Genomic DNA, 16,263 nt, shown 5'->3' with positions numbered 1-16,263 from the left:
AAACCAGACTTGGGAGACGGAGAGACCTCTAGCCCTCAGCTGCATTCCTCGCAGCACCACCTTGCAGAAATGGGATGTGGTTTGCTTCTCCACAAGTCTTGCAGAGAGACAAATCCCTGGTGTGGGACGGCATCCCTCTGACCTTGTGCCTGCCTCCCTGACCTTGACCTTCACTGGAATTCAGATTAGATTTACACCAGGGATTCAAGTCCTGGCTCATTTCGTAGTCTTAGGCAAACTTCCTTGTCTAATCCCTTCTTCCTGGAGCGGCCAGGGAATCGACGAGATCAGTGTCCCATCCCCTTAAGCCCAGGGAAAAGCACAATCTGGGGGGAAAAGTAAGAATATCACAGTGTGGGCAGGAACCACTGCAACCTGCCATTTTGCCAAGGTCATCTTTCAGCAGCTTAGCCCTTGGAAGGGAGCTTGAATGAGAATCCAAAAAGCTGTCCCAAGGTATCAGCCTCGAGGTACCGACTCCTCAGTCCCTCCCATAGAGTGAAACTCTCATTCAACGATCCTCCACGTGGGTTTTCCTATTTGAGTTCTTCTCAACCCACAGCCCTCAACAGCTCAGTAAATTTGAAAGGTGGAAGGTTTCTGTGCCTGATCATACTTTAAGATTCACCTTGGGAGTCATCTCCTCCAGGCAGCACTCCCTGACCTCCCCTGCCTGCCTCTGGGCTCCCATGATTCCCTCCTCACATTCCCCCTACTGTGTTGTAATGGATCCATTCCATACTTATCTTAGTGGCTCCTTGAAGACAGAGTTAGGTCATCTTTTTTTTTCTTTAATTGTTTTAACATTTATTTATTTTTGAGAGACAGTACGAGCAGCGGAGGGGCAGAGAGAGAGAGAGGGAGACACAGAATCTGAAGCAGGGTCCAGGCTCTGAGCTGTCAGCACAGAGCCCAATGCGGGGATCGAACCCACGAATGGTGAGATCATGATCTGGGCTGAAGTCGACACTTAACTGGCCAAGGCCCCCAGGCGGCTCAATTGGTTAAGCGTCCAAAAATTATTTCAGGCAAGGCCACCTTCCTTTGGGGGAAGGACAGGGGGTCTATCAAGCAGATGACCTCACTAGTGTTGATCAGGAAATTCTAGACTGGTTTAAAATTCCACTCCTGGGGCGCCTGGGTGGCGCAGTCGGTTAAACGTCCGACTTCAGCCAGGTCACGATCTCGCGGTCCGTGAGTTCGAGCCCCGCGTCGGGCTCTGGGCTGATGGCTCAGAGCCTGGAGCCTGTTTCCGATTCTGTGTCTCCCTCTCTCTCTGCCCGTCCCCCGTTCATGCTCTGTCTCTGTCCCAAAAATAAATAAAAACGTTGAAAAAAAAATAAAAATAAAAAAAATAAAATTCCACTCCTGGGAAAGGCTAAAACTGCAATTAGGTTAAGTCTTGGCTTGTTGGTGTAAGGCTTAGCACAAATGACTCTATTTTGGCCTGTTTGGTTTTTTTTTTTTAACGATTCTCCCCACCCCTCCATTTTTTTTTTTTTTTTTTTTTTAGAGAGAGAGAAAGAGAGAGAAAAGCAGGGTTTGAGCTCACCTGATGTGGGACTTGAACTCACCAACCGTGAGATCGTGGCCTGAGCCGAAGTCAGATGCTTAAGAACTGAGCCACCCAAGCGCCCCACGATTCCCCTCTTTTGATTAGACTGTCAGCCTGAGAGATGTGATCAAAATTCTAGGCATGAGCGCCATTTTCAGCTACCACTCTGTAGTTCTCCCAGCCTTTATTGATCCTCTGGGTGACACAGAGGTCACAGGTCATGATGGTTTTTTTGCTGAACCTCTGGTATTCACAGGTCATGACTTCAGGTTTACAATTTTTTAGTCTTTGTTCCTTCTCTGATGCTCCAGTCTTAGGGAGATCATTTACTTGATGGTTAGCCGTTGCCAACACGCATTTAAACCTCTTGAGAGAATACGGCATGCCAGGCAGATTCCCATGGTCATTATAAACCGGATAATTCCCAAAGTCTGGAGCACACTTCAGAGCCACGGTCCCCAGTACCTAATCCAGTCAAAATCAAATGAGTCAAAGACCCTCTGGAAGGAGTCACCTTTTTAAGCCTAGCAGCTTGCTCAGTGTAATTATGAAATTGTACATAATGGGGTATAGCTGAGTTTATGTAATTGGGTTTCAACTACACCCCTGCAGGTGCAGCAGGTTGGCCACAGCACAGACACCTTGCTCAGCGAAAAGATCATAAAGGGTTATCCTATCGTCAAGAACAAACTTTGGCCAGAGAGTCTAAGGATTTTTGTTGGGCAGCTATTTATTTATTTATTAAAAAAAAAAAAATTTTTTTTAAACGTTTATTTATTTTTGAGACAGAGAGAGACAAAGCATGAACGGGGGAGGGTCAGAGAGAGAGGGAGACACAGAATCTGAAACAGGCTCCAGGTTCTGAGCTGTCAGCATAGAGCCTGACGCGGGGCTCGAACCCACGGACCGCGAGATCGTGACCTGAGCAGAAGTCGGCCGCTTAACCGACTGAGCCACCCAGGCGCCCCGAGCAGCTATTTTTTTAATGTTTATTTTTGAGAGAGAGCAAGACAGAGAGACAGAGCATGAGCCCAGGATGGCAGAGACCAGGCGCCCCTATATAAGCTCTTTTCAAGACTGTTTTGCTGGAAATTTTTATAAGAAATCTCAGGTTAAACTCTTAAAAGCCTGAGGCCAGGAAGCAAAGCCAAGGTTAAAGCAGTTCCTTAAAGCTGTCTCGTCATGTCTGAGTTTTACATATCTCTCTCAAATATGATATTCCAAAGTTTTGGTAATATAGCCAGTGTCTTTAAATGTGTCCTGTTACAAGGAGAGAACCGAGTCTTATCGAACTTATGCACATAACTATATGGCCATGACAAGAATACCCAAGAGTTTCTGGAGGGATCGGGTAGGGAGAGAAAATTAACGTTTCCTCTTTGTTTACAAAGGTATACCTTACCAAACTGCTATAAGCCATAGTAAGAGAAAAGAGAAAAAAGTTTTCTTAAATCTGGAAAGGCAAAAAGTTAAGGAGCCAGCAACGTTTCAAACAAAAAGTCCTAAAGACTATAATCATCCCTGATGAGTTCATTCTTTCCCATGTTATGAATTCTTGTTCTGCTGGAATCCAATGTTTCCATTAGTTCTGGAAGTTCTTACCCAGTTCAGTTTTATGACCTTAAAGATTAAAAGAAGACAACAACCCAAAACCCTGTATTCTGGAGCACTTTCTGTGAATTTCCTTGAAATGGAAGCAGTTTGCGGGAAGACTTTCGTAAAAGCATCAGAGTGATATAATAATTCTGTAAGTGACAAAGACGTTTAAATATCCATTCTTAAAGATATGATGAGAGTTCATTAAAATGGAATTGGCAAGAAAGTTTCGTTATTTCTGTGACACTCAATATTTTATTTTATTTTATTTTATTTTATTTTATTTTATTTTTTTTAACGTTTATTTATTTTTGAGACAGAGAGAGACAGAGCATGAACGGGGGGGAGGGTCAGAGAGAGGGAGGGAGACACAGAATCCGAAACAGGCTCCAGGCTCTGAGCTGTCAGCACAGAGCCCGATGTGGGGCTCGAACTCACGGACCGTGAGATCATGACCTGAGCCGAAGTCGGACGCTTAACCGACTGAGCCACCCAGGCACCCCTCAATATTTTAAATAATAACTGGAGTTATGATGTTAACATTATACCAGGACATACCACTTTAAGAGTTTCACACAATTTCTGGGACACTTACCACATGGACCTGTAAAATACAACTTGGAGAATTAGTATTACATCTTATTTGACAGTGTTTCCCATGTAATTTAACATACCCAATTAGCCTAATTAGTTTCACATCTCCCTTCTTATGAAGAAGGAACAAACCTTTTGAGACGTTCCAAGGACCTCTGAAAAATCCCAAAGTGAGTTCAAGGTCAGACTTCATTTAAGAATTTGGTTTTTGGGGCGCCCGGGTGGCTCAGTCAGTTAAGCATCCGACTTCAGCTCAGGTCATGATCCCGCAGTTCTTGAGTTCGAGCCCTGCGTCGGGCTCTGTGCCGACAGCTCAGAGCCTGGAGCCTGCTTCCGATTCTGTGTCTCCCCCTCTCACTTCCCCTCCCCTGCCAGAGCTCTGTCTCTCTCTGTCTCTCAAAAATGAAAAAAAACATTAGGGGCACCTGGGTGGGTCAGTCCATTGGCGGCCGACTTCCGCTCAAGTCATGGTCTCCCGGTTCTTGAGTTCGAGCCCCGCATCGGGCTCGCTGATGTCAGAGCAGAGCCTGCTTTGGATCCTCTGTCTCCCTCTCTCTCTCTCTGCCCCTGCCCCAGTTGTGCTCTCTCTCTCTTGAAAATAAACAGTTTTTAACAAGTTAACTGTTTAACAGTCCCTCCATAGTGGAAAAGGCAGTTCAGGCAGGATTGGTACAGTCTCTTGTCTTAGGTACCTTTTATATCTTTGATCTTTGATTAGCTTTTTGCCATGAATCTTCCAATGAAGCTATTTTGTAGTTTTGAAAACTTTTGGAGGCCCCTGCATGCCACCTAAAATAGGTACGCCTGTTCTTTGTGTTTAATTTGAAAACCTCTACTTTCAAATGCACTTTTTATTTATTTTATTTATTATTTACTTATTTATATATATATTTTTTTGGAGAGAGAGAGAGAGAGAGAGTGAAGGAGGGACAGAGGGGGAGGCAGACTCTGAAGCAGGCACCACACCCACACATCCAGCTTGGAGCCCAACACAGGATGCGATCTCACCCCCCATGAGGCGGTGACCTGAACGGAACTCAAGAGTCGGATGCTTAACCAACTGAGCCACCCAGGCGTCCCTTGGTTGTGTTCTTTAAATGAATAGTCTAACCATACGTTGCTTTTATTTATTTTTGTTTTATTTTTCTGTACTTATTTTGAGAGAGAGCGAGCACGCGCGTGCGCGCGCAAGTGGGGGAGGGGCAGAGAGTGAGGGAGAAAGAGAATCCCGAGCAGCCTCTCCACTGTCAGCGCAGCGCCCGACGTGGGGCTTGAACCCACGAACCGTGAGACCGTGACCTGAGTCGAAATCAAGAGTCAGGTGCTTAACCACCTGAGCCACCTCGGGTTGTTTTTAGTAAGGTTTTGTAATGTTGTGTAGCTGTCTGAAGTTTCAGGGACCACAGTTCTTAGATATTAAAATGCCAGAAAGGGGGTATGCTCAACTCTATGGAATTCAAAGATCCAATTTTATTATTATTACTTTTTTTTTTTTTTTAACTAAGGCTTAGGGTATCTTGGAGCCAAACTAACACCCAAAAAGGATGCGCCACTGGGTTGGGAATTGTGTGATGTTTTACAGCGTACCTTGTTGCACAGTTTTCTTGAGGTTGGTAGGTGATCTAATATCAATCTGACCTGTTCCATGACCAACGTGCCCTAATACAGACTCTTTGGGTTAGGTGGCTGGTGTTCTAACAGCTTTTAAATGCTTTACTTAAAAAAAAAATTTTTTTTAATGTTTATTATTTTTGAGAGAGCGAGAGAGACACGGTGTAGGCAAGGGAGGGGCAGAGAGAGAGGGAGACACAGAATCTGAAACAGGCTCCGGCCTCTGAGCTGTTGGTACAGAGCACAACATGGGGCTCGAACTCCTGAGCCATGAGGTCACGATCTGAGCTGAAGTCACTTGCTTAAAGCACTGAGCCACCCAGGTGCCCCAGCTCTTAATTGCTTTAAATGCCCACCAATTTTTGTGGACTTTTTTGATTTCTGGAGTTCTCATTAGCAACTAGCCGTTATCTCTATGGGACAAGACAAACCAACAGTAACCGAGAGATGTCAAGCGAATGACCCTGGCCAAGCGAATGGCCCGTGGGCACCACCACCAATGCCCTTGAACTTTGGACTGGGGAAAGAATTGAGCCAGCAGATCTCAACAGGTGGGGACTGGGGACTGCCACTAAAGGTTCCCACGTGGATCCTCAGAAAGAATTAAGGGCTGGGTGTTGTCCGCTCAAAAATCGGGGAAGTGCAGTGGAAGAGGCCAGACACTTGGCTTGGGCAGAACCACCTGCCAGCTCAGATGGGCTCCGGGCAGAGTTGTCCGCCGGTTCAAGCTGACCTGCTGTGTAGCAGAGGCCAGTGAGGCCAGGAGCTGGACGCAAAGGAAGCAGAGCTCAGAACTGAGAGGCACTTGCCCGTGGCTTCAGAAACAGCAAGAAAGACAGAGAACTCAAAAGCTTCAGGGTGCCACAACCTATGTTTCTCGTGGTCCCCAAATGCCCTCGAAAATTGGGCTTTGGATCCTATCCCTGCTGCCAAATTTGTTAAAAAAACAAACAAACAAACAAAAAACCAAACAAAGTTGAAAGAGTAAATTTGAAGATCTAAGTGGCTGTATTCCATGATTCATGAAGCGGGCAGCATCCCGCCTAGCGAACAGAAAGGAGCTCTGAGGAGCTGTACCGACTAAAAAGCTTTGTTATAGGCCAAAGGGGGCAGCAGCATGGAATTCACAGACCAAAGAAATGATTATTTCAGTCACTTTCCTTTTGGCGGGGAAGGGCAGAGGTCTATCGAGCGGGTAGTGTTACCAGGAAATCACTAGTGTTATCAGGAGGTACTCCATTGATTGGTTTAAAATTCCACTCGTATGAGAGGCTAAACCTGCAATTAGGTTGGCTCTTAAGTCTTGGTTTCCTGGTTTTCTTTAGCTTTTATTTTTGCAGAAAATTTAAAATAGTGACTCCCAATCCTGGAATCACTTGCAAACTTTTGAAAAATACCAGTGCTAGGAAGGGCCCACTCCCAGAGACCCTCGTGTCATTATTTGGGGTTGAGAAACATTGATCTGGACATAGTTTTCCTAACCAGCAAGAACACGCACACAGCTTAACCTAGTTGATAGGGTTATTATGGCAATACTCTCCGAATACCTGGTTAGTGGATTAGTTGCCATGAGGTTATGTGATTTGTCAGGACAAAGGGTGTACGTCTCTCTAAGTGAACAAACCTGATTGTCTCCAACAGACATCCTGACAAGGAAGTTTCCGATGAAAAACGAGGATAATCTTGAGGTTATAGGCCACAGTCTACGGGATAAAACCACGCACCAAAAATACTGGCCGGAAACTAAGGGAAGACAAGTTCTTGATCACGATACGAGCGCGAACTGTTTCAACAGAACTCCCCCTGCCTGCTGTCCCCTAGAATCATTTTCATGGTGACTGGCAAACGGCCTCCAGACTTTTTTTTATCTTTTACTCCCCCAGGCACTAACCAGCCGGGGGCCCTCGTTTCTAGGAGCCCTTGACAACAATGTTCTGGACATCTCCCGCTGTGGCTCCGGAGAGATGGCTCTCCGAGGTGCCCAGGGTCCGAAGATCAAGGAATGCCTGCACCAGGCAAGACCGGGAAAGGTCAGCTGAGATAAGGGCTGGTGTTATCCCGGCTGCTGAGAACTGTACGTGGAAGAGGAAACTCAGCTCACTGGGCAGATTTGGGGGCTATGGTGCTCACCCCGGAAAGCAGCCCCCACGATGCACCTGCTTACATCTTCGCTGACCCACAGGCAGCGTGGCCTGGTGCCTGGCAGCGGGAGGACAGGAAGATGTCACCAGGCCCACGACCCCCTCTCCGTGACCCAGACACAACTTGAATGGGATCTACATGCTGATCCAGCCTGTGCTGCTGGATGGCAGGAGACACCAAAGGGTAGACTTTTATCTATTTATTTATTTAAGTTTTTTAGTGTTTATTTATTTTTAAGAGGAAGAGACAGACAGACAGAGACAGAGAGACAGAGCATGAGCTGGGGAGGGCAGAGGGAGAGGGAGACCCAGAATCAGAAGCAGGCTCCAGGCTCCGAGCTGTCAGCACAGAGCCGGATGTGGGGCTCGAACCCACAAGCCGTGAGACCGTGACCTGAGCTGAAGTCGGATGCTCAACCGATTGAGCCACCCTTATATTTTTTAATTTTTAAAAAATGTGTATTTATCTTGAGAGAGAGAGAGAGAGAGAGAACACACGTGCACACAAGAAGCGGAGGGGCAGAGATACAGGGAGAGAGGGAATCCCAAGCAGGCTCCTTGCTATCATATCAGCACAGAGCCCGATGTGAGGCTCGAATTCACGAACCGTGGGATCACAACTTGGGTCGAAATCAAGAGCCGGGTGCCTAACCGAGCCGCCCAGGAGCCCCTAAAAGGCGAAACTGAAAAAGTCAACTGGACGTCCAGGGCTCAGCACACACACTGGCAATCCAAGCCCTAAATTCCGTAAAGAATTTTATGGAAAGAATTCCGTAAAATTCCCAGCCCTAAAGAGTTCCGTAGCTTTTTAAAAAATTTTTTTTTTCACGTTTATTCATTTTTGGGATAGAGAGAGACAGAGCATGAACGGGGGAGGGGTAGAGAGAGAGGGAGACACAGAATTGGAAACAGGCTCCAGGCTCTGAGCCATTAGCCCAGAGCCCGACGCGGGGCTCGAACTCACGGACCGCGAGATCGTGACCTGGCTGAAGTCGGACGCTTAACCGACTGCGTCACCCAGGCGCCCCGATAGTTCCGTAGCTTTAATAGAGTGCTTGATTATGAAGCTAGGGAGGGGTGAGGAGGTCCAGACTGGCTCTAAGAGGCCCAACCACATAACTAACCCGTCACCCTCTCTTTTTCCCTTCCCATGCCTACCCCTGGACAACCAGGTCACTAGAATTTGCAAGTAGCAAAAAAGAGGGTGGGGGTGGGGGACTCGAACCTGGTGTTTCTTTTGCAGCCACTATGGGCGCTGGTTTGGGCGATCAGCAGTGTTGATATTGATGCTAATGATCAAGAACAAAAGGTGATGACTCCCGAGGTGTCCTGGCGTGGCCCCCAAGGCAGGCGGTGGGAGATGACTTAGGGTGCTACAAGGGGCATACAGAAGAAACTGCTGAGCCCCCGGGGGACCAGCCTGGGCAAATGGTGTGGGTAAAGACTGGAAAAGGATGTGATCGTCGCAGGCACCAGGCATGGGGGTCGTAGGGCTGTGGAAGGAAGGGACCAGCTTCGAGTCAGGAGGTCAAGGCACGGACGGGGACACCAATCTCTTTCTCCAGCTCTTGTGCACAGGACATCTGGCCCGTTTCACCCAGGCGTCCACGGCCACCCTCAACTTGACCACTAACAAATAAAGAGTCTTAATCCCACGCCTGCCAGCAGCTACTGAATCCAGGAGGAAGCAGCCTCCAGTCGGTTGCAAAAGTCATAAATGCTGTCATTTCGAGAAGGGAAGCCACAAAGCAACGACCGACCGCGAATGAGAAGTGCAGTTACATGGTGCAAAGTTTGCAAACCATACCAAGCCATGTAGTATTTAAAGTGACAGGAGGCATTCAGTATGGGGGTCGCCGAACAATCGTCAATGTCTTTACGTTTGTTAAGGGGGAAATACAATTTGAAAGATTACAGCGGGTACAGGATACGTGATATTTGTTAGCATACCTAGAGGTATTTGAGGAATTATAATCTCTTGAGGTTAAACATGCACATGGAGGTTGCAAGCAAGCTCGTACCTGATATTTGCCCTGATTTTCCGGCCTGGGCAGCGTTACCGGTTTTCGACAGCAATTGCACACCATACTTCAGATTGAAAATACCCTGCCTTTTTTGTAGAGATAGCCAAGATGCTTGGCACCCATGCATTAATATGCCATCTATTAACTGGCATGGGGCGGGGATATATTCATTTTTCCAAGAGTATCTAACATGAGCTGATCCTAAGACAAGTCTATAATCTACAGAAGGATCTGCACACCTTTTATCAGTTAAGGTCAAATTTGTTCCAGGAATAGCAATACGAATCTCATTTTTATAAGCACAGTGCCTCCACTTTGGGAAGCCTAGCTTGGGGCTCACAAAGACCCATTCCTCAGTAGCGTCATCCCTCTCTGGAGGAGACGTGGCACAAACAGGAAAGGCTTTAGAGTGATCTTCAGGAGTAGACGTTCTAGGAGAAGAGTCTCCAGGTAGAAGCAAGATTAGAGACCATAGGAGTCTTTTGTTTACCTCTGCATCATTAGGAGAACCTGTCAACAACCCTTTATAAGAAGTTGGAGCACAACCATCAATGGAGGGAGCCTCATCCTCCGTAGAATTGGGGATAAGAAAGCAGACAGCAACAGAACTTGAGACTCCATCAAAGGAGAAGTTCTTTGTATTAACAGCCTGTCCCAATTGAATAGGAGACTGACTTCCTCCCATCCAAAGAGGAATGTTCGTGTAAACTGGGATAACCTCATTTTCCCAAGTTACCGGTTGAAAAGAAGGAGGGTTAGGTAAATAAGCCCAATAGGAAGTAACCTGTTCAACACCATTTACCTGACACGCCAAGATAGCAAGCATAGCAACAAAGAGAGAAGGAGAAACTGAACTCCTTGGTTGACAACCACACCTTCGGCTTCTTTGGGCAGCTTCTTCAGTTGGCCCCAAGTTGGTGGACTGCTTTCTCGAGTCGTCTGGGTCGGTCCCCGCGGCTGCCAGTTGTCCTGAAGGCGAAGCTTTCTCATGTGATGTGTCGGCGGTTCTCTTAGGTGCTCCTCCGGAAGATGTCTCTTGTTTGAGTCAGCAAGTGGTAAGGCGGAGGAGGCGGTGGGTTGGACAAGTCCGATGAATCTGTCTGGAATCCACAAAGGTAGATCTGAATCCTGTGGAAGAACACAAGCGTATCCTCTCCCACAGGTCAATAAGACATCAGGCCCTTTCCACGTTCCTGTAGGAAGATCCTTCCATTGTACCAATGGTTTAGGAGCCTCAAGATCAGGGTTCCGGTGACGCTGCATGGCAGACATGCCCGCAGTATCCATATTGAGATTTTTTTTTTTTAATTTTTTTTTCAACGTTTTTTAAATTTATTTATTTTTGGGACAGAGAGAGACAGAGCATGAACGGGGGAGGGGCAGAGAGAGAGGGAGACACAGAATCGGAAACAGGCTCCAGGCTCCGAGCCATCAGCCCAGAGCCCGACGCGGGGCTCGAACTCACGGACCGCGAGATCGTGACCCGGCTGAAGTCGGATGCTTAACCGACTGCGCCACCCAGGAGCCCCCATATTGAGATTATTAATAACAAACATGGCATGGCTTAAAATATGATGAGGGGAACTATATTTGAGCTCTCTTTCTTGCAGGTTGGTAATTTGATGTTTTAAGGTCTGATGTGCTCTCTCTACAATAGCTTGTCCCTGAGGATTATAAGGAATTCCTGTCGTCGTATGTTTAACGTTGAAGGTGTTACACAATTGCTTTTTAAAAGCTTTTGAAGGGTAGGCAGGTATTGGCTGGGTCCTCACCTGTTATGACTCTTCACTGCCACCATGCGGCGAGAGACAAAATCCTCAAAAGGCTCGTCTGCCTTTTGTCTCACACTTCCTAGTGCTGTTGCTTTTCCAGTGGTGACCGGCAAGGACTTCCAAACATTGCACAGGAATTTACTTCTGCAAGGACATCCTTGTCTAAATTGTATCTGACTCCGGGCAGTATCATATTCTCCTTTCCCTAACAACATTTCTATAGTCATAGGAGCATCGTTAGGCTTTCTTTTTATGGAAGCCTGCTTTTTTAGCCAATTCTTCATATTCCGCCTTCCACGGTAGATGATCGCCACCAGACAAGCAGACCTTGGCCACTTGCACCCAATCATAAGGTGTCATCCATTGGTTAAGCAGTGTGTCCAAAAGAGTCTATGTATAGGGAGGAACAGGACCATAGTCCTGACGTGCAGCCTTTTGTTCCTTGAGTATTTTATATGGCGGAGGTTCCCAAGTGACCTCCTCATCAAATTCTCCTCCATACATGACAGGAAAACAGTGAGCAAAGTCAACATCCCTGCAAGTTCTGCCTGTCTTAACGCAGCTGAAAAACCTGAGGATCCATGGACCTTTTGTGGTGCCAAGGTCATGGGAGGAGGGGGACGAGCTGGCAGACGTCTAAACAATTTATCACTGTGTAAAGGACCAGGGGGAGCCCGAAAAGGCTTCGCAGGCTCTTTACTGTTTAGCTGAGCTGCACAAACCCCTATAGGGCTTCCCTCATCATGATACTTGGCTGCAGCATCCTCCAAATTCTGTTCTTCCTCGGGTGTAAGCTTATCGTCATCAGGCGGGGCCGAAGCCAGCTTCGCCTGAGACTTAGCAGGAGAAAGCCAAGGAGTGCCTTCTCCTAAAGAAAAATTCTCCCGCTGGGGAAGTTTCTCCACCTCTTGTTGGGGTTCTAAAGCATCTTTGGTTAAATTCCAAAAAAGAGCAAAGGCATCGACAGGTACCTTTTCTGGTCCATGGAGAGTATAATATTCTCTAAGCTGATCTCCCGCTCTATTCCATGTCTGCAAATTTACCGTACCTTCCTCAAGAAACCACGGACAACATTCCTGAACAAAATGCAGGAATCTAGCCAACCGGCTGTTGGTGACTTTAATCCCTCTTTTTCCTAGCATGCGCAATGGCACTTCAATAGAGTCTTCTCTCTTTAGACTCAATAGGGCCCGTGACTTCTCAACTTCTGTTCTGAACTGTCCACCCTTCGCTTACCTGCTTATCCTCTGCAGGGGGGTCTGCAGCACCCCAGGGGGAGTCCTAGCCTTCCCGAATACTCTCAATTGCTTACTTTCTTAGTTGCTTACCTTTGGGTCCCTTTGGGCGCCACTTGCCGAGGTCCAGCCCCAGCAGGTCCAGGGGTTCCCGAAGGATGAACGGCGTCGGCGAAGATGACAGACGGACACAGACAACAGCAGAGTGTTAGACTGGCCGTTTTATCGTGGCGAGCGTGGCGTTATATTTGTTAGCAAATTCCTTGTAGCGGGCGTTCTCTATGTTTCTCGGCATTACCTGTTTCTAAAAAAGTTCCTTTGTGTGATCACCCATAAAGGAACAACAGAGTTATTTTCTTAGAACATTCCCTCCTGCCCTCTCAAGGTCATCAAGCTCTTAACACCTCAAGTGGAATGTTTACAAGGACATGACTCCTTAATTGTTCCTTTGTGCCATTGGCGGTACCAGGAACAAAAGTATTCGCTTTGGTCTGGGGTGCTGGGAGGGAGCCAAGAGGGCCCTGGGGACCCATGCCTTATGTGCTCCCAGAGAGACAATGTATACTTAGGAACTAATGAACCATTCTGTACCTTAAATTTTTTTTTTTTCAACGTTTATTTATTTTTGGGACAGAGAGAGACAGAGCATGAACGGGGGAGGGGCAGAGAGAGAGGGAGACACAGAATCGGAAACAGGCTCCAGGCTCTGAGCCATCAGCCCAGAGCCCGACGCGGGGCTCGAACTCACGGACCGTGAGATCTTGACCTGGTTGAAGTCGGACGCTTAACCGACTGCGCCACCCAGGCGCCCCAACCATTCTGTACCTTAACCCCCAGGTCCGGTTATCATCTGGAATGCCTCCTGGGGGCCAAGGGGGCCTAGGGGTTGGAGTAACTTGTATCCATAGATACATTCCTTGGTTGCCGGAGTGGGGATTTCGAACCCGTTTGTCCCCCTCCTTGGCTGGGAAATATATGGGGCTGTCCTTCCTTTAGGTAGAGGAGTCTTTATAGGGGGTGGTAAGGGCTGGATGTAGGGCCGCACAATTTCCCTGCGGCATCTTATTTCTTTCCCCAGTGGTTCTTTTCCCGGGGGGGCCCCGTCGTGGGCGATTCTCCAACCGGCAAATCCCCAGGTACTTTCACTGGTAGGGGGGCCTCCCCGACCAACGCTAAGGCCAAATTACATGACAGCAGGAGTACAAAAAGCTTCACTGTCGCTGGGCCACCATGTGGTCCCGATCCGTTCCCCGCCTGGGCCCTGACATCAGGCTGGTTGGATAGCTTGGCTTCCGGCATGGCGGCTCCTCTGAAAAATCAAAACAGAATTACCTAATGATCCCACAATTCCACTTTGGGGTATGTACCCCCAAAGCACTGAAAGCAGGAAATCCAAGAGATACGTGTACATCTGTGTTTATTGGCAGCATTATCCAGAAGAGCTAAAACGTGGAAGGAAACCACGTGTCCGTTGATTGATGACTGGATAAACAAAATGTGGTATATACATCCAATGGCATATTATTCAACCTTAAAAGGAAGGAAATTCTGAACGGGCTACAGCATGGGCGAACCACAAGGACGTTATGCTAAGTGAAACAAGCCTGACACAATAAAATAAAAAATAAGCCTGTATTACTCCATTTATATGAGGTGCTTAGAGCAGTCAAAATCATAGAGACAAGGGGCAGCTGGCTGGCTCCGTTGGTTAAGCATTCGACTTTGGCTTAGGTCATGATCTCGCGGTTCGTGGGTTCAAGCCCCGGGTCGGGCTCTGTGCTGACGGCTCAGAGCCCGGAGCCTGCTTCGGATTCTGTGTCTCCCCCACCCGCTCTCTGCCTCTCCCCTGCTCGCACTCTCTCTCTGTCTCTCTGTCTCAAAAGTAAATAAACACTAAAAAAATGTTTTTTAATTAAAGAAACAATTTTACCACAACTTTTTTGAAATCACAATTTTAAACATTGAAAGAATACTTAGTTCAAGCCCCTCCCTATCCGTACGATTCATGTCGGTATCTGATGGGGCCGCCTTAGCTGCAGGTGAAAGATCGGGGGCAGAGTTTTAGGGGAAGGTGTTCCCCCATGGCGCCCTGGTGACACTGCACACGTCCCCACAGGCCACGCAGGCGGAGGCTTGAACCACAGCTCCTCCAAGTCTGGGCAGGAAGCTGTGGTCGCCCGAGCCACCAGAGGGTGGGAGGACTGTGGGAGCTCAACGAGGTCATCTGTCATTCGCTCACTTACCGACCCTGAGGCACCATGAGACTTTCTTGTCACTTTCATGCTCTGATGTGGCCCAAGGCCTCCAACCTGCCTCCTCAGGAGAGCTGCCGGATACAAAACACTCAGCCAGGGGCGCCTGGGTGGCGCAGTCGGTTAAGCGTCCGACTTCAGCCAGGTCACGATCTCGCGGTCCGGGAGTTCGAGCCCCGCGTCGGGCTCTGGGCTGATGGCTCGGAGCCTGGAGCCTGTTTCCGATTCTGTGTCTCCCTCTCTCTCTGCCCCTCCCCCGTTCATGCTCTGTCTCTCTCTGTCCCAAAAATAAATAAACGTTGAAAAAAAAAATTTTTAAAAAACAAAACACTCAGCCAGGGGCTGGCGCGGGCTTCTCACCTGTCAGGCAGCCCGCAACTCACCTTGCGGCCCATTGGCCCCTTTGGTTTCGAGGTCGTCCTTTTTGGTACGTGCGACCGGGACCCCAGGAAACTGGCACCTTTCACTGATTCCCCTTCTGTCTATGTGAGTAATCACCCTTACATCTAACGGGGCTCGTTGTGTCTGTAGCAGCTACATCAGTCAGGCTTGACCTTGGCCTGGCACTGTCTCCCGGGCGAGTTTGACCGTGGCCTACGGTTTCGCCTCTCACTTTAACCAAGGCTGTCTCAGAGGATTCGTCACTTTTTGTCCTCCCACACACAGCGGAAATGATACCCCTGAGCCCGGAGGGGTGACGGGTCTGCAGGTCTTTGATAGATATCGACAACTGACTTACACAATTAAGATTCAGGGAACTTAGGGGCGCCTGGGTGGCTCAGTCGGTTAAGCGTCTGACTTCAGCTCAGGTCAAGATCTCTCGGCTTGTGAGCTCGAGCCCCGCATCAGGCTCTGTGCTGACAGCTCGGAGCCTGGAGCCTGCTTCGGAGTCTGTGTCTCCCTCTCTCTCTGACTCTCCCCCGTTCATGCTCTGTCTCTCTCTGTCTCAAAAATGAATAAACATTAAAAAAAAAAAAAAAGATTCAGGGAACTTATCGGGAAGGCTTCCATTTAAATGGCCACATGAAAAGTTTATTCCCTGAAGAAATACTCTTATGTAGAAACACCTTATTTCCTGATGGAGAGCAAATAAGATGTGATTGTATCATGGTGCTGGACAAATGCCTGCAAGCTCTTCCCCAAGAATCCACTAGAAGCAGGAGTAAAGAGAGTGTATAAAATAGGCCATGAGTGTGTGTTCTGTGAACACCTGCAGCGGAGAGAGACGCGATGGGTTTCCCGGAACTTCTCCACGCCGCTGGGGCCATGGGGAAATTCCAAGTCGTCTGAACCATGCTTAGACTCTTCCCTATCATCCTGGCCTCCTGTAACAACCTCCCGAAGACCTTCACAGCCATGACCCCAGAGCATCACTGCTGGCCAGCCAACTGGACCAATGGGTCCCCTGTCCAGAATGGGACAGCTTTGTGTTGACACTGTAGCTTGAAAAATAACAGCTTTGTTCTGACACTGAAGGTCAGGA

The 16,263-nt window shown here is 48.1% G+C and overlaps 1 protein-coding gene across 1 annotated transcript; it reads right to left on the bottom strand.

Moving 5' to 3' along the window:
* Positions 1-8,544: 8,544 nt before the first annotated feature.
* On the bottom strand, positions 8,545-10,673 carry LOC147576382 (uncharacterized). The gene is given in 2 exon segments (XM_086679341.1): positions 8,545-10,388; positions 10,391-10,673. Coding segments are annotated over 2 exon segments (1,044 nt in total). The 5' UTR covers positions 10,512-10,673; the 3' UTR covers positions 8,545-9,465.
* Positions 10,674-16,263: the final 5,590 nt, after the last annotated feature.

This window comes from Puma concolor, chromosome D1 (genome assembly GCF_028749965.1).
Source record: "Puma concolor isolate L17-30 chromosome D1, mPumCon1.1.hap2, whole genome shotgun sequence".
Lineage (NCBI taxonomy): Eukaryota > Metazoa > Chordata > Mammalia > Carnivora > Felidae > Puma > Puma concolor.
This window is presented reverse-complemented; position numbering and strand designations above follow the sequence as displayed.